Here is a 17,075-nt window from a genome sequence, read left to right as displayed (position 1 = left end):
GCCCTCTCACCGCTGGCGGGAATGCAAACCTGTGCGAGCACCTGGAGAGCAGCTTGGCGGCTTCGGGGACATCACACACCACCCCGTATGACCTGACTGTGTCGCCCCAGTATGTGCTCAGGAGACATGACGGCCTGTCCGTTCAAGGACTGGTCCGTGATGGCTCATCGAGGCCTGTTCATCACAGCCCAAACTCATGGACGGCCCGAGGCCACTAAACCAACCGTGGCACATCCATGTGACGGGGAGTCCTTGGCAGTGACGCCGACAGGGCGCTGAGATATACGCGGGTAGGGCTCCCAGTCCGGCTGATACTAGTGGGACGTGGGACAACGCATCCCTGCTGGATGGTTCTGCTTCTGTGAGCTTCTGGAAAACAAGCTGCCGCCCACAAGCAGACCCACGGTGGCCTGGGGTGGGGCGTGGGGGCACATGTCCGCCCACGAGCCTCTGATGCCAGGCCCCGCCGGATGGTGATGCTGCTTTCAGAGCACGGCCTGCCTGCCCCACCTGGAGTGGCCGGAGTCTCACTGAGGGTGGAGTGGCCGCCTCCAAGTCAGGGCCCCGGGACACATACCCCGCCCTGAACCCCAGAAGGACCAGCAGAAGCGTGATTGCAACACCCCTTTTATTAAACATAATTGCACTTCAGAGCGAGGGTTTCCCGGGGTCCTGTGAATTCTCCAGAGGCCCCCGTGGCCGCGCTCATCAGGCCAGCGGGCACCCGCCCGCCACTACCGGGGCGCAGCTGCCCAGACAGCAGTCCTCTCATCTGGACGTGGCAGCCACACGGCCACCCCCAGTGTGACCTGGGGCACGGGGACGGCGTCCACACCCGGAGCCCTCCTCTGCGGTCCCAGGCAGGCCGCGGGTGGGAGGTAGACCTTCCGGGAGAGAACCGCAAACACAGGGCACACGGGCCCAGGAGGTAGACACACAGGCAGATCTGGGTGTTGGAGGGGAGTCCGTGCCGTGAGCTGTGGGCCAAGGGCTTCCGACCCTGAACCCCCCAACACACATCCCGACAGCACGGGTGCGGGGGTCGCCTCCCTGGCCGTCTCTTGGCGGAGGGACCAGCACGCCACGGCCCCAGTTAGGACCAGCTGATGAGAAAGCGTTCTCCCATCGCCAGCGACACAGGGACATCCAGGGTCTGCAGGAGGAGGCAAAGGAACATGTGACCACCAGACGGCTGTCCACAGAGGGGAGACCCTGAGTGCACGGCAGACGGGAGCCTGGGCGGGTGGTGTCCCGGCCCCGGGAGGCCTCCCGCTCTGCTCCTCCCTGGCTGAGTCCGCCTCGCACGCTGGCTGCCGTTTCAGCGCGGCCCGCAGGGCACCGTCAGTGTGGACACGGGCAGAGGAATGACCCAGGGTGCAAGGGGGCCCGTCCTTCCCCGGAGACCAAGTTCCCTTCGCCCTTGTACGGCCCGGCCACTGGCACCGGGTCTCCGGGGCCCTGGGTGCCTCCCCCACCTCCGCCGCCCTTGGGGACGAGCCCTCTGGCCCCATGTGAGGGGTTCTTGCCTTCGAGTCAGGGCTGTAGGTGAAGTTGGAGACAGGCACGCCGTTGGAGAGGACCTGCTTGGGGGCGGCGGCCACCCCCAGGACGATGACCTTCCTCAGCTGCAGGCTGGCCCCCTCACCAGCCACATGCACCAGCTCGTTTGCAATGGTGTTCTGGCCAAGGAGGGAGGTGGGAACAGTCAGCGGACGGCCCGGGGAGACCTGCGGGCTGGGGCCCTGCTCCCTCCCCTCCCTGGGACAGGGACAGGTGACCCCTGGGACCCCCCAGCTCGGGCGGGTCCCGACACTCACATTCTTGGCCAGGAAGACGACCTGCGTGTAGGCCCCGCGCTCCAGTGTCCCCAGGCTCTCCCCATCGTCCCAGAAGAGCTCTCCTCGGGCCTCCCCGCTCGCAGGCAGGGCCGCGACCAGGGCCATGGGCTGCTTTCGGGACTCCGTGGTTGTGAGGCCAGGGCCCTGGAAAAGCGGGTGGCACACGTCACCATCTCCAGCCTGGCACAGAGGCCTCCAGACGGGGACAGGAAGGGCGCTGGGCTGCAGGAGACCAAGACCCTAAGGACAGCCTGCGCCAAGCGGCTTGGACGGCCTGGCGCGCACCGTGGCCTGGCGGACACCCGCGTGTGCAGAGCAGCAGGCGCCCCTCCGCCCGGCACGGCTGCGGTCAGTGACGCGCCCTGAGCGTCCCTTCCGGGTCCGGCTCATCCCCAACCCTCATGCACCGCTGTCTCTGCCTGGGGCCTTGGGGACCGGCCCTCCCCCGGACGCAGGCGGAGCTGGAGGGGGGAGGGGGTCTGTGGGGGGAGGGGGACTCAGGTGGCCGCCGTGTACCTGCAGGGGGATGATGTGGCCGGCCCGGAGGTGGAGGTTGATGGTGTCCAGCGGCGCCGGCAGCGTCACCCACTGCCCCTTGCTGTGGATGGCAGGCATGACGGGGGCAGGCAGCAGGAGACTGCGGAGGGCCCCCGCTGGCCCCTGGAGGGAGGCGTCACGTCACCAGCAGTCCGGGTGGTGCCTAAGCCCCTGTGCTGTCCCTGGAGGCCCCGCGGGCCCAGCGCAGACAAGACCGCGGGGCAGAGGCCTGGCCCCAGGAGCACGACTCTGGGAGGACTGGAGTCCCGAGAACTATCCACCTGGGCCTCAGTTTCCTCGTCGGGAAAATGGGTCACTGCAAGGACTGGGTGGGAAGATGCACGCGGAGCCCCAGGCAAGGGCCATAGGCACGCTCCCCGCTCCACATGGCCACGCCCGCAGGGCAGGAGGGGCAGCCGCTGCGAGGGCCCCAGGACTCACCGTCTGCAGGCCGTACCACGTGCCAGTGGGGAAGTAGCCGGTCACCTCGACCTTCCCAGCCTCGAGCACCGGGGTGATGAGCAGAGCCGCCCCCCACAGGAGCTGCCGGTCCACGGCCCAGGTGCCGGGGTCCTCGGGGAACCTTCAGACAGGAGGGGTGGGCGCGTGGGCCTGGTGGCCTCTGAGGATGGGGTGCTCAAGGGGCCCTCGGGGACAGCCAGGGAGCCGGGTCCAGCTCGGCACTCGGTGGGGTCGGGGGGCGGCGAGTAACCCTGTCCCCTGCCCGCCATTCTGGCAAACCGTTCCCGATCCGTTAATACTGGTCTTACCACCTGCTCTGAGTTTCTTATGTGAGTTTTACGTGGGAAGTGGCACCTCGTCTGATCAGTTCGCCTTTGCGCTTCCGCAGTGCTGGACGTTAGCACGTTCTCCGTTTTGTCCACAGAGCACTGCCTGTTTTCCCCAGATGTTAAGCCCTCCCCTCCTCGCCTTTTGCTTTTGATGCTTACAGGGCCCTCTCCTGCCAGGGCATCGAGAAGCATTCGCTTCTGTTTTCCTGTGGAATTTTCTATGGCTTCATTTTTGACATTTCAAGTGTGTGACCCATCTGAAATTTACATTTGTAGCGTGAGGGGGAAAAGCCGTCTTTTCCAAATAGGGAACGGAGTTTTACTACCTGGGGCTCCTTTAACCCACTGACTACAGGTGGCATTTAATTAACTGCATGGCACCTTTTTACATATCGGAGTCCTGCTGGGGGATATCACTTGGGTCACTTTCGTCCAATCAGGATGGTTTTCTACCTTGTTGCCACCCAGTAGGCCTGGTCTGGACTTGGGGTTCCTCAGCCCGGAAGGCCCCCAGCCCTGAGCTGCTCTCTCATGGGGGGTGGGGGACGCGGGCGTGCAAAGGGCCCCCAGCAGGGAGGTCCCGGAACGCCCCTGCGGCAGGGCGGGGCTGCCCTGGGCCCTCACCCCTGCCGAGGGCACTCACTCCAGGAAGAGGGGCCGGGCCACGGTCTCGCCCCCCACGTGGGCCCGGTGGAACAGCGTATACAGGTGGGGCAGCAGCATGTAGCGCAGGGCGAGGGCCTTCCTCATGGCTCGCTGCGCCGTCTCGCTGAACCTGTACGGCTCCTGAGGCTGCAGAGGGGACGCGAGAGCACCTGGCTCTGGGGCCGCGAGGTCCCCGCCCGCCCTCCCCCTGCGGCGGGAGACCCGGCGTTGCTGGCACTGTCAGTGGCGCTGCGTCCCCAGCGGGACCCCCGGGGGCAGACGCCCCGCTCCCTCGCCCGCCCCCGCCCCTACCAGGCTGTTGAGGTCGTTGTGGTTCCGCACGAATGGGTAGAAGGCCCCCAGCTGGGTCCAGCGCACACACAGCTCCTCTGACGCGTTGCCCTGGAAGCCACACACATCGGCCCCGACCAGCGGCACCCCCAGCAGGTTGAAGAGCAGGATTTCTGGGAGGGGAGGGTCAGGCTGGGGCTCATGCTGCCGGAGCAGGTCGGGTTCAGGGCTGTGGAGCCCCGCCGACAGCCTGCCCACCGGCCCCCACCTGGTGGTCAGTACCGCGCTGGCCCTGGGGTCTCCCACCCGTGGTCACAAGTGCCTTGCGGACTGCTTCCTGACGCCTGGGATCACCCAGCACAGCAGCTCCTTAGGATTGGATTGCATCCCCCTGCCTCACAGGTGTGTGGGAGTCCTGTGCCTGGGGGGCTCATTCAGTCAAGGGTCCGACTTCAGCTTGGGTCATGACCTTGCGGTTGGTGAGTTCAAGCCCCCCTTCTGGCTCTGTGCTGACAGCTCGGAGCCTGGAGCTGCTTCGGATTCTGTGTCTCCCTCTCTCTCTGCCCCTCCCCTGAGCGCTCTCTCTCTCTCTCTCTCCCTCAAAAATAAACATACATTAAAAAAAAAAAAAGGTACGTGGGAGTCTTAATCCTCTGTATCTGTACTTGACGTGACCTTATTTGGAAAGAGGGTCTCTGCAGGGGCGCCCTCTTCATCCAACTTCAGTTCAGATGACCTGAGCTAAGATCATGACAGATCTCACAGTCCAGGAGTTCGAGTCCTGCGTTGGGCTCTGTGCTGACAGCTCGGAGCCTGGAGCTGCTTCGGATTCTGTGTCTCCCTCCCTCTCTGCCCCTCCCCTGCTCACACTCTGTCTCTCTCTCAAAAATAAAATAAAAACATTAAAAAAAAAAAAAAGAGTCTCTGCAGATATGGTTAAGGTGAGGTCATAGAGAGGGTCCGGATCCATTGGGCCTGCTGCCCGTGTACGAGGAGAGCCCAGGTGTGACGACAGACACGGGGGACAAGACCGGGGGAAGACACAGGCAGAGACCAGTGACGCAGCCCCAAGCCAAGGACACCCAGGACAGTGGGCTACTCCATAACTGGGGGAGCGGGCAAGGCGACCCCCCGGGGATCCCAGCACAGCCCCTCCAACACGGCCATTCAGACCGCCAGCCTCCAGGACCGCTGCCTTCCGCACCCGCGTGGGAACTGTGCTCCGGGGGCCCCAGTGAGCCCCCGCGGCTGCTGAAGGCTCGGGTGGGCTCCCGGCCACATCGGCCAGTGTCCACCCCACCTCTGCTCAGCAGGGCCAGGCCACGCTGGGCCGGCCCCTCTCCTCGGTGTCTCCTCGGCAGCCAGGACCCCGCCTAGGGCCGTGGGGGACACCTGTCTGGGCTGCAGCAGGTTCAGGGGCCTGCATGACCTCTGCTTGTCATGATCAGTGCACACCGAGACCCCAGCCCACGGGTCGGCCAGGGACCTGGCACCCGAGGGGGCTTCAGAGGCCAGCCTGCAGGACTGGCGGCCATGCGTGCCCCTGGGTGAGGTGAGAACCTGTGGCACCTGTGGGCAGAGAGCGGCTTCTGGAAAGAGTGGATTCTTCCCCAAGTGCTCGCCCGCCAGCGCTTGCCCACGGCCCGAGGGTCTGCACACGCACACCCCGCCACCAGCACCGATACGACTGTCGGGAAGCTTGCAGGCCGGAGGATGGTGTCGGATCCCCTCAGCTGCCCACGCGGTGATGCTGGGAGGTCACCCCGACCCCTTCCCCAGAGCTCCTAAGCCATGTCTGGGCCTAACGCGCGTCAGCAGCATCAGAGCCCTTGAGAACTCAAATCAGCGTGCCTCTCTGCAGGTGGGGTAGATGGTGCCTGCAGGCTGGGCTCACATAGGACATGGTCACGGGAGGGGACACCGCGGGAGAACAGAATCTGCTTTGCAGGCAGCCGCTGGGGGGAATCGGAGATGGGGACACTTGGGAAGCCCATCACCGCCCACCAGCATGGCACAGGGCCACAGGCGCGCGACTCGCACAGGCACACGACCCCGCACAGGTGCACCGACCCCGCACAGGTGCGCCACCTCACACAGGTGCGCCTCATGCCCCACATGAGTCAACAGCAGGTTCCCACGGTGTCTAGTAGCATCGCCCTGAGCTGAGCCGAGCCCAGTGCTCAGGCCTCGGCCCTCGCCCTCTCTGCGCAGCCCCCCGACAGGCTCTCACCTGGCACAGAGTACGAGAGCTGCTCCCAGCTGCTCCACACGTCCCCTGTCCAGTGGCCGGCGTATCGGCCATGGCCCGCGAAGGTTGAGCGGGAGATCACAAAGGGGCGCAGCCCCCGCGCCTTGATCAGGGCCCTGGGTGGGGCAGGGGGACAGAGCAGTGGCCCAGCGCCTGGCGGACACAGGCAGCGGCAAGGGCCGGGGCGAGGAGGGCGGGGAGGCTCCGCCCCAGCCACCAGACCACCCAGGATGATGAGCCGTGTCACAGGGAGGAGGACGGCTGTCCCTCCAGGCTCCCCCGGGAGTCTGTGTGGTCACCGCCAGCCCGTCCTCTGACGCCCAGCGAAGCCCCCGCCCCGCGCGGCGCTGGCCCCTCACCTGTAAGAGGCAAGGGCCTCTGTCAGGCCGTAAAGGTTGTGCAGGTTGTAGTGCGTGGACAGGAACTGGCGGCTGGAGGCGCAGATGGTGGCTGCACGCAGGGTCCCGCCAACCACCCCTGCAAGAGAAGGAGGCTGTTCCCATCCGTGGCCGCCTGGCGCCCCCCACGCCCAGCCAGGGGCCCCCCTGGAACGCAGGGTGAGTCCCCGTACTGTCTCCACTTTCCCAAGGGCGGAACAAGGCCTTGCTGAGGCCGGCAGACCCCAGACTTCACACCCACCTGCCTCAGTCCTTCCCTGATCCTGCGCTTAATCCCGAAATGCCTTCCCTCTGGAGGCCACGGAGGCCACGCCCCCACGGCAGGTGCCCCCCGTCCACGTGGCCTGGCTGGTATCTCCCCACCCAGACCTTCCTCATGGAGTCGCCCTCCCCTTTCCCGGGTGCCTGTGCCCACTGGCTCTTCAGAAGGGACAGCTCTGAGTCCCCAAAGCAGAGAAAGAAAAGCCGGGATCTGAGCCTTAAATCCTGAGGCGGCAGGTGCCAGGGGGCTGGTGGCGGGGGGGTGGGGGGGAGAGCTCACCCGGCACATAGGGCGGGTTCTCCAGGTCACTGTCGGGGCAGCCATACACAGAGCCCCTGACGAAGTTGGAGGGCTCGTTCATGTCCTGCAAGAGAGGCCCCGGTGGTGGGTGCCCTGCCCTGGGCCGAGGCCGGGGCTGGACCCACCACCCACAGGGCACTTACAATCCACATGCCGTCGAAGGGCACCTGGGCGTGGAACTCAGCCACCATGTCCTGCCACCAGTCAAGGGCCTCGGGGCTGGTGAAGTCGGGGAAGGCGGTAAATCCAGGCCACACCTGGAGGAAAGGCCAGAGGGGAGACCAGGCCCCACAGGGTTCCCGCCTCACTCACCTTCCTGGGGGTGACGGGCTGCGGAGGGGAGGGTCATTGGTGGTAGGGGCCTGAGACCTCCCCTTCAGACAAAGGCCCCTGAAGGGAGTCCGGAGCGACTGTGCTCCCCAGCCTCCCTGCAGCTGGGGCCCCCTTCCCGTGGGTTCCGGGCACATCCCGGGGCTAGAAGTTCAGGACTCTGCCGGGTGCCCCGTAGAAAGGCTGGGAAGCCCCCGGGGGCCTGGAGGACAAGGAGGGCCTGAGGCCTTGCCAAGGGTCCAGAGCCTGTGCTTGAGCTGGACCCTTTCAAGCCCCAGTAAAGGGATTCGAAGCGGCATCCCTTGTCAGGGGCCACCGTCACTTTCGGCCGTGACCCCCACACACTGTGTCCCCTCGGACAGCACAATGATTTCTCAAGTCTCATCGTCTTCCTGAACGTCTTCCTGTCCCTGCCAGCTGGGGACTCCCGCTCTCTCACCCCGCGCACCCAGGCCCCCACCCTACCTTCCCAATCAGCGGCTGCCCGGTGTCGTTGGTGATGAAGACCTTCCTGCGCAGACCCTCGTCATAAGGTCGGTAGCTGCCAGGGGGGTCGGAACTGCTGATGGCGGGATCCTGAGTGGGGAGGGGGGACCGTCAGGAGGAGAAGGGGGTGCTCCAAAGCCAGGCACCCACTGCTGGGAAAACGGGAAAACGCTCTCCGTACAAGATTAACGGAGGCAGGAGACAGCCGCGCGTGCGCATGTCCGGCACACCCTGTGTGCACGCGTGTCCGGCACATCCTATGTGCACACGCGCACGTCTGCGGAGAGGCCAGCCAAGGACCCCAGCTGGCTGGAGGGGGCGCACCCAGATGTGGCCTTAGCTCCGCCTCACGGGCTCTAGAATGTCACCAGCACCCCACTGGGAACACTGGCTTCCTGTAGAGTCAGTGGCCACGGATGTGCGCCGCCCTCGGAGGGGCCAAGGTCGCGGAAAGGGCCTGAATCAGCACCATTCTTAACCTCCCAGCAGGCAGGTCTCCCCTGCTGTGGGGTGTCCCCTGTGGCAACCGCTCAGCCTCAGCGCCCCCTCCCCACGTCCTCTGGCCACACGGCTGGGCGCTGGGCCCGCTGGCGTCGGGGACTGGCCCAGGGTGTGCCTGTGTGCCTGTGCTGGGCCACTCAGAGCCCGGCCCTCAGCCCTGCCCTGCCCTGCCCTGCCCCCCCCCACCCCCCCCTCCATGCCGCAGAACTGACTTGGGTGGAGGTGGGGCCAGGAGACCCTCTGAGCGTCTGCAGTTCCAGCTGCGTCTGTGGCACGCAGGCGCCCCCCCCCCCCACCGCTGGCCCTCCCAGTACCGGGTGGTCAGCTGAGGGCACCCCCTCTTTACCACCCGAGGGCACCCCCTCTTTAAGCTGCTCAAGTAACCTACAACCAAAGGACCCTAAACAACACACGATGTTTCCAGGAAGCCTGACGCTGGACATCACCGGGCAGCAGGGGCCCAGGCTGGGAGTGTGATAACCCGTCCGGTCGACATCAAGAACCCTCAGAACACGGCAGGCGAGCACGAGAAGGCTGCCGCCTGGAGGAGGAGGCAGGGGCAGGGCCCAGCAGGGCGCTCACCACGATCAGCACGTAGTGCCGCCCGCTCTGGTGGAGCTCCTGCACCATGGCCGGGAAGTCCCCGAAGCCGTCCTTGTTGAAAGTGAAGTCCCTCCTGGCGTCCATGTAGTCCAGGTCATTCCACTGAGTGTCCTGCAGCCACAGCACAGGGACAGAGTCCCGGCCCAGCCCCCGCACGCACACCCGCCCCGGGGCCGCCCAGCGCTCACCAGGGGGAAGTGGGCCCTGGTCATGTTCTCCACCACCTGGCGGGTGATGGCCGTGGAGGAATAGCCCCAGCGGCAGAGGTGGAAGCCCAGGCCCCAGTACGGCGGCATGAAGGGGAAGCCTGTGGACAAGGCAGCTCGGTGAGGGGGCGGGGGGAGGGGAGGAGAGGCAGGAGAGAGGGGAGGGGGGCAGGGGGAGGGAAGAAAAGGGGCAGGGGGAGAGGAGAGAAGGGTGGGGGGAGAGGGGAGAAGGGGCAGGGGGAGGGAAGGAGGGGCGGGGGAGGGGAGAGAAGGGGCAGGGGGAGGGAAGGAGGGGCGGGGGGAGGGGAGGAAGGGGGGCAGCGCAGAGCCAGGACAAGCCTACCCACGACTTCCAGGTACTGGCGCACCACGCTCTTGGGCTCAGGGCCCAGGAAGACGTACACGTCCAGGATGCCACCGGTGGCCCTCCAGCTGAGGGCCGGGCGCGGCTGCAGGACCACATCTGGGGGAAGCAGCCGGGGGCTCAGGAACCGATACCTGCACCCCTCCTGCCCCCACCCTGCTTGGCACCTCACGGAAGGGCTTGGTGCCTGGGGAGGAAAGCGCTGAGCCGCCAGCCCCAGGACCCCCAGCCCCAGCTCTGGCCTCGGTTCAGATCCGGGGTCTCAGAGTCCACCTCAGGGGCACCTAAGGGCAGGGCTGGCAGAGGCCACGGCCCACCGGAGTCATTTCTCCAGGGGACAAACAAGGCCCAACCCCCTCCCCACGGCCCCAGGCCTCTCCCTCCAGCCTGTCGGGCAGGCCCCTCTGAGAAGGAGGAGAGCTCAGGAGGGTGACGGGGACTGGGCCACGGGGACGGGATGCCCGCCGGGGTGGCCGCCCACCCACTCACCCATGGCATTGCTGTTCAGCAGGAAGACCCCGTGCGCCAAGCCGCCATCCTCCAGCACCAGGTAGAAAGGATGGGATCCGTACAGGTTCGTGTTGGGCTGGGCGCGTGGACATGGCACTTTAGCACCCTCCCACGTGGCTCCCCCGACCCCCCCCCTCGCCGCCCCTTCTACCTGGGGGGCGATGTCCCGGTTCCACAGGGTGACCTTGGTCCAGTTGGTGCTAAGCGTCAGGGAGCCGAGATGCTCGCCGAGGCCAGTGATGTGCGGGGACGGCAGAGAGGTGGCCAGCTGCAGAAACTGGTCAGCAAAGAACAGGGGCGCCACCGTCGTGTTCAGCCTGCCGGGAAACACCCAGGCGGCCAGATGAGCCCCCGGTGGGCCCTCCCGGAGAGACCCCTGGCCCTGGTGTTCCCCCCTCCCCGCCGCGAAGAGGGCCGGAGTGGCCCGGCCACCTCGGCGACGCACTGACCCCGGGGCAGAGGCGGCCACGCGAGGCCCGGCGACCCAGGGACCTGAGCCAGGTGTGGGGAGCTCGCAGAGCCCATCCAGTGCACCCAGCTACCCGGCTGCACCCACGCTGCCCCAGGCAGGCATCCAGAAGCGGGGTGCCCCTGAGGCCTGGCCACAAGCAGGTGCAGGGCAGGGGCAGCTCGGAATCGTCGAGTGCTAAGACTCGTGGCCCCGAGCTCCTTCCGCAAGGGCCATGCTGCTCCCAGACTCCGGCCAAGGCCTGCCCGGCCCAGCTCCAGAGCCATGGGGCCGTCTGCCAGGGGCGGCCAGGGTCCCCCGAGGCTGCACAGTGTCAAGGGCAAAGCAAGAACCACAGGTGGGGCACAGGGTAAGCACTACCGCTGACTTCCCGGGGCGACCTCCCCCTGCCCCCTGCCTGCCCCTGGACAAGACCCGTCCGCACGCGTGTATGTGCTTTCAAGACCAGTCTGATTAAACGCTTTAGAAAACCTCTCTCAGATCTCTGCCCAAAGGTCAGCTTCCTGGAGAGGCGTCCGTAGCCGCCCCTCCCCCCATTGGCACGCTTAGCTCTCTTCTCCGCTGCACTTGTCCTCGCACTCATTCGCTGCTGCTTCCCACCGCGTCCGCCCTGGGAGCAGCTCGATAATGCACAGCCCAGAATGGGCGCACACACGCACGCACACGTGCATTTCAGAAGGTGAGTCCCCTTAAGACCGAGGTGAGTCCCAGTTAACCTTGTTCCCGAGGCCGTAACTGAGTTCAGTGACAACGGGGAGTCTTGTCAGCTCAGGGCACATGTTTACGTGGGGCTGTGTGGACAGAGTGCACTGGCTAGGTCCTGTGAAAACGTGCTTGCTTAAATCCAATGTCAGGGCGGGCGGAGGGCGTGGGCGGGTCTGCCACCCCGACCCCAGGGCTGCGCGGGGCCACTCTGCGCGGGGAGGTGTCCGACGCTGGGAGTCACAGCCAGTGACTAAAAGTGGATTCCAGGATGCTAGGGCACGTCCAGTCACTGGGCGTGATGGGGGCAGTGGAGGTGGCGCGTCCCCCGGGGGCAAGGGCATGACCCGACCGGATGGCCTCATTCTCCCGCCATATCCTGAGAGCGTCTGCTGAGGGTCGGAACCACTTTGGGAGCTGGAGGCCGGGGAGCGAGCCTCCGGAATGGGAAAGGCTCCTGGGTGGGCAGACCGCAACCATGACCCGGACAAACCTAAGGTCTCAGGGGACACAAGCCCTGGAGGGACAGGAAACAGACAGCGGCCAACAGCATGGATGCGGGGCCCTGGCTCAGTCACCTGCCAGCAAGCCACCTCACCTCCCCGTGCCTCAGTTTCCCCATCTGTAAAGCGGGGGCAGTTAACGGCACCTACTCCTGCATTGTTGGGATTAGCGGGGTTCACGGTTCCCATGCCTGCCCTGCAGCGAGTGACACACAGTATCTGATCATAAATAACATGAACGTTAAGAAAGCGGGTGAGGGGACGTTGCCGGGGGTGGAGGTGCCACTGTGCGCGCGGTGGAGTCCCTGCAGGATGCCCCCCGAGGTTCTGCCCCTGCTCCCCGGGGGCACGCAGCCCGCACTCACAGCACCCGGCCATCCAGCTTCCGGCGCACAATGACCCCGAAGGGCTCCTCCTGGAGGTCCATGCTGTAAAGTGTGGACGGCGCCCGGCTGCGGACACGTGGGGTCTCCAGGGGCACCTCGTAGCGCCTGTTGGCGGGATCTTTGATCTGGAAGTCAGACGGTGTGGCGTGAGGCCCTCTGCGGGCCAGGGGCCTCCCCTGCACGCCGTCCCCTCCTTCCTCACTCTCCAGGGGAGCGGGGACCCAGTGCAAGGCCCAGTGTGGCCGCGCACAGCAGGCGAGCGTGGATAGTTCGTGGGCCTACGGAGCCCAGGGAGCGCCCCCGGGGGTCGCCGGGCAAAACACAGCACGCCCAGCCGATCTGAATTTCTCTGATCTGAATTTCAGATAAACCGGTTTTTTCTTTTAGTACGTCTCAAATAGCGCATGAGACGCACACTAAACAAATAAACTCCTTGCCGGGTCTTCTGGAATTCAAACTCACTGGCATCCTGTGTTTTTATTTGCTAAGCTGGCAACGCTGATCCACCCCACACGCCTGCCACAGGGTGGGTTAGAGAATATACTTCAGGGCGTCCAGCTCCACTCTGCTCGGTACACGGTAATCACTTGGTAAATGTCGGCTGTTATAAATTACTTTGTTAATTATGAATTGGGTGTTTCAGGCTCTCTCAGCTTGGCCTCCACACGTGTATTCAGTCCTCAGGTTTCTGCTGAGCGCCTGCTACATGCCGGACACTGTTCCAGACGCTGGGGGCCAGCGGACCAAAGGTCCTCCCCTCGGGGCCAGCCAATCACCGGTTCCCACCGCCCACTGCCTGGAACATTCCCATTCCTCCCTCTCCCTCTTTCCCCTTATGGACTCCCACAGGGCTTCAGGTCAGGTGGGATGTCACTTCCTGGGGGAGACCTAACTTCCCTCCACTGGACCCTGCTCTCCAGAGCATGTTCTAGAACCTTCCAACCACTGTCTTAGTGGCCATAGCTCCCTGAGTGTCGGCACCGTCTGCTCCCTCCGGGACCACCCCCCACCCCCGCAAGAAGGCACAAAACACGTGTGCACACTAAACAAACACCCAGGACATTGCATCTTCATCCACTGGCCCCCCCCCCCATTTTCTCTGCCCCGCGCAGCCCTGCCCACCGTGAAATGCAGCCGGCTCTCCGTCTCCAGCAGCACGTCCAGCCGTAAGGTCAAGATGTCCTTGGGGAAGAAGGTTGGGGTGGTGCGGGTCAGGGTGGCCATGTAGCCTGTGGCCGTGGTGGTCAGGTTCTCCAGCTTGTAACTCGGGTAGCTGGGCGGGAAGAAGCACCAGGGCTGCCCGATGCGGGGAGCCCAGGGTCCCCGCCTGGTGGGCACGTAGCAGCAGCCGCGGGCCTCACACTGCGCCTGGGTGATGGCCGTGTCTGGGGCGCAGTCGAAGCGGCTATTGGGGGGCACATCGCACTGTGGGGGCGCTGCTCTGGGGCCACCGTGGTGCCCTGGGGTGGCCTGGGCGCCTGGCTGGCCGGCTCCCTGCTGGCGAGCTGGGTAAAGCCCCTCAGGTGCTTGGGAGGAGCCACGCTGCTCTCGGGGGGCCACCAAGAAATCGTGGAGCAGGATGTGCCCCAGGAGAGCGGCGGCGGCCAGGGACACGAGGGTGCAGACCCGTAGCGGGGGGCGGCCGCAGAGTGTCCACCTCACGTCCATGGTCGGTGCACCTGCAGGCAGGGGGCTGGGTCCTGGAGGCCCTGCTGAGAGAAGGGCGGGGCTCAGCAGGGCAGGCGGAGGGAGAGCGCCTTGGGGGACTCATGCCAATTTCCAGACTCGGACCGTGGCCGGCCGGGCAGCGCCCAGGGAGAGGTGGGCCGAGGGATCAGGGCAGGCGAGGGCGGACAAGCTCCTGGCACCTTTTAGAAAGACGGCAAGGGAGGGAAATGGAAAAGCAGAGAAAAGTCCCAGATAAGGGACCGCAGAATACCGTGTACAGGAGCAGTGACCAGGGACGTGCACTTAAGTTGTACGGAAAAATGACTGAATGGGGGGCACCTGGGAGGTCGGTTGTGCGTCTGAGTCTCAGTTTCGCCTCAAGTCATGATCTCACGGTTCGTAAGTCCGAGCCCTGCGTCAGGCTTCGTGCTGACAGCTCAGAACCTGCCTGGGATTCTCTCACTCCCTCTCTCCCTGCCCCTCCCCTGCTCTCTCAAAATAAATAAATACACATTTTAAAAATGACTTAATGACACAGAAAGACCTGGGCAGTAAACCGACAAATGGAACAGTAAGTTACAACACAGAGCAGAGAGTAAACTGCTTCTGTACAGAGTGCGGCCGAGCTGCTGAGTTTTGGCAGATGTGGAAGAGGTGAGGTGGGAGCGCCCTCGGGGGGACCCACCATGTTCCCTCTGCCTCTGCTCTGCTGACAAGGACGGGGCTCCAGCCCGGCCAGAGGCCTCAGGCACTGCAGCGAGGGCAGCGCTCAAGGGGTAGCCCTCGGCCTGGGCAGGTGGAAGTCCCCTCCCGGCCCCTGAGGTCACACGGGGCGCCTCCCTCCCTCCCTGGCTCCTCTGGAGATAAGACTGTTACCTGCCTCTCTGTGTGTTCTGAGTATTTTATGAGGAACGTTGTCGGCCGGCTCCTCCAAGGAGGGATACAACGTGGGACTAAACGTGCAAGGATTTAATGGGGGGAGTCCGTTCTGTCTGACAGAACCCCGAGGCTGCCAGGGCGGCGGGGACGGCGGTCATGCCTGATCTCGCAGGAGTCAGGTCCCGGGAGGGGTGGAGGGTCCAAGCATCCTGGACCACCGTGTGGCTGAGGAAGGTTCCGCGAGGCCACGGGGCTGGGGTGGCGGGTGGGGGCCCCGAGCCAAAGGTGGCCGGCAGAAGGGTCGGGGTCTCCCGGGAAAAGCAGCCTGGCCCTGGGGCAGACGGGGCGATGCATGCCAGCTCCGTGCCGCCGGGGGGAGCATGCAAGGGCTGGGAAGGAGTCACGTGGGGCACGGGGGGAGGGGGTGTCTGAGTCTGTCACAGACACAGACAGGCCCCCTGGGACATTGTGGCCACAGAGGGCCACGCTTTCATTCACGGCACCTTCGAAGCAAACGTGTGCAGGTTTTTGTCTCACACCAAGTCTAATTCCGACCCGCGTTCCTGGAGCCAGCGCGGACCCCACAGGTAAGGCCTCCGCCCCACAGGCCCGTCCCCCTTCAGACCCCAGTCCCAAGCCCCAGGTCTGACCAACTAACTGGCCGTCAATTCGAGGGTTCACCCCTCCCCCACTGCAGGTTCCTAATTGGCTAGAACCACTGACAGCACTCAGAAAACACCTCGACTTACGGTGACCCGTTTATTATAAAGGGTGCATCTCAGGAACCGCCAGCGGACGCGGGATGGGGCGTCCCCAGCCTCCAGCACCAAACTGTGTTCACCAGCTCAGAGACTCTGAGCCCCAGCGAGTTTTGGTTTCATTACATCAGCAAAACTGCTTGAATCATCGGCCCTTGGAGATCCTTGGCGGTGGTCAGTCACCAGCCCCTCTGTGCCGCCGGGGGGGGGGGGGGGGGGGGGGGGGGGGGGGGGGGGGGGGAAGGCGGGGCTGGGAGTTCCCACCCCAGAAGCCTGCCTGGGTGCTGCCTGGGGTCCCAGCCGACCCTGAGCTGTCCAGAGCCCCAGCCACCGTCATTTTATGAGCTAACGGTCCCGAGGTCTCAGGAGTTGTGTGCCGCGAACTGGGGACAGACTAAGTACTTATTTTTTATTGTACAGCGTCCTGCTGCACCTGGCCCATCCAGGAACACACGACACCTCGTGATCGGGGTGATGCAGAGGCCAGGGAGCTCGGGCCCGGCCCCCGCCCCCCCCCCCCACCCGGAGTTCAGAAGCGCAGGGGCGGCCAGGGGCACAGAGGGGCCAGCACCGACCGCTCGCTGTTTCCACTGCACAGACACGGAAGAGCGGTCAACCGGAGGGCCTGACACTTTAGGCAAAATGGGGAAACAGTGAAGGTCAGGGGGGTCACGTGCGCTGCTGGCCGGGAGACCCTGTGACCTCGCTTTCAGGGAAGTGGGTCGGAACCGCTGCCCCCCTGGCCAGGGTGGCGGTGTAGACAAGCAGGTTTCAGTCCAGCTCGGCCCCTGACGCGAGAGGCATGGGTCCTTACCTTGTGCCTCAGTTTCCTCCCCACAACGGGACAAGACGGCTCCCCTCGCCCAGCACCGAGAGCGAGGAGGAGACCGTGGAGTCCCCGGGGTCCCTGTCCACACCGCCGCCCGCGGACAGGGCGCGACGCGCTCCGCTTGTCCAGCAGAGAACCACAGAGGATCAATCCGCGGGCCGATCGGTCCCTCCCCCTCAGGGCGTCGCGGCTGCCCCCACCTCCGAGTCTCTGGTCTCAGGGGCCGCCGCTGGACGACCCCGCCCCGCCCTTCGCCATGACCTCCGCAGCCGCCCCCGCCCGCTCACCTCCGCGCACGCGCGCCCGGCCCGGACCCACCCCCGACCCCGGCTCACCTCCGCGCACGCGCGCCCGGCCCGCCGCGGCCACCCGGGGTCCAGCGCCCGCAGGCACGCGTCAGAGGGGGCCGGGGTGGACCACGTGACAGACCGCCCGCGCAGGCGCCCGGGGCGAGGGTGCGCGCCTCCGGCCGCGCGCCCCCTGGTGGCCGGGCGTCCGGGTCCCGCCCTCGCGGGCCGCCCAGCCCGCAGCGTGGGAGCAGGGCCCGGGGCGCTCGCCTGTCAGGACGCGC

At 65.5% G+C, this 17,075-nt stretch overlaps 1 protein-coding gene across 6 annotated transcripts; it reads right to left on the bottom strand.

Moving 5' to 3' along the window:
* Positions 1–611: 611 nt before the first annotated feature.
* On the bottom strand, positions 612–16,927 carry GAA (alpha glucosidase). 6 transcript variants are annotated; one of them, XM_039226443.1, is made up of 20 exons: positions 16,840–16,927; positions 13,493–14,079; positions 12,350–12,495; positions 10,462–10,627; positions 10,290–10,386; positions 9,780–9,899; positions 9,419–9,537; positions 9,210–9,341; positions 8,106–8,216; positions 7,454–7,567; positions 7,290–7,374; positions 6,710–6,827; positions 6,333–6,466; positions 4,124–4,275; positions 3,810–3,958; positions 2,817–2,958; positions 2,355–2,498; positions 1,818–1,982; positions 1,527–1,679; positions 612–1,153 (listed from the first exon to the last, which is right to left on the bottom strand). In XM_039226443.1, exons 2-20 carry the CDS (start codon positions 14,036–14,038, stop codon positions 1,094–1,096), a joined length of 2,853 nt encoding a protein of 950 aa, XP_039082374.1. In that variant the 5' UTR covers positions 14,039–14,079; positions 16,840–16,927; the 3' UTR covers positions 612–1,093. The 6 variants fall into 6 exon arrangements, with proteins under 6 accessions (XP_039082374.1, XP_039082378.1, XP_039082379.1 ...); XM_039226447.1 differs by having other exon boundaries at positions 13,493–14,082; positions 16,840–16,916; XM_039226448.1 differs by lacking the exon at positions 16,840–16,927 and adding an exon at positions 16,792–16,839.
* Positions 16,928–17,075: the final 148 nt, after the last annotated feature.

Source organism: Hyaena hyaena, unplaced genomic scaffold (assembly GCF_003009895.1).
Source record: "Hyaena hyaena isolate Hyena2069 unplaced genomic scaffold, ASM300989v1 scaffold_21, whole genome shotgun sequence".
NCBI lineage: Eukaryota > Metazoa > Chordata > Mammalia > Carnivora > Hyaenidae > Hyaena > Hyaena hyaena.
The sequence above is the reverse complement of the archived record's forward strand: the minus strand, read 5'-3'. Positions and strand labels throughout refer to the sequence as shown.

Excerpts from the sequence above, each read along its gene's own strand:
- GAA (XM_039226443.1), bottom strand. The coding sequence starts at position 14,038 with ATGGACGTGAGGTGGACACTCTGCGGCCGCCCCCCGCTACGGGTCTGC. Across the intron at positions 12,496-13,492 it reads AGAGCCGGCTGCATTTCACG|ATCAAAGATCCCGCCAACAG; the intron begins GTGGGCAGGGCT and ends TCTGACTTCCAG. Across the intron at positions 1,154-1,526 it reads CCTACAGCCCTGACTCGAAG|ACCCTGGATGTCCCTGTGTC; the intron begins GCAAGAACCCCT and ends CTCCTCCTGCAG.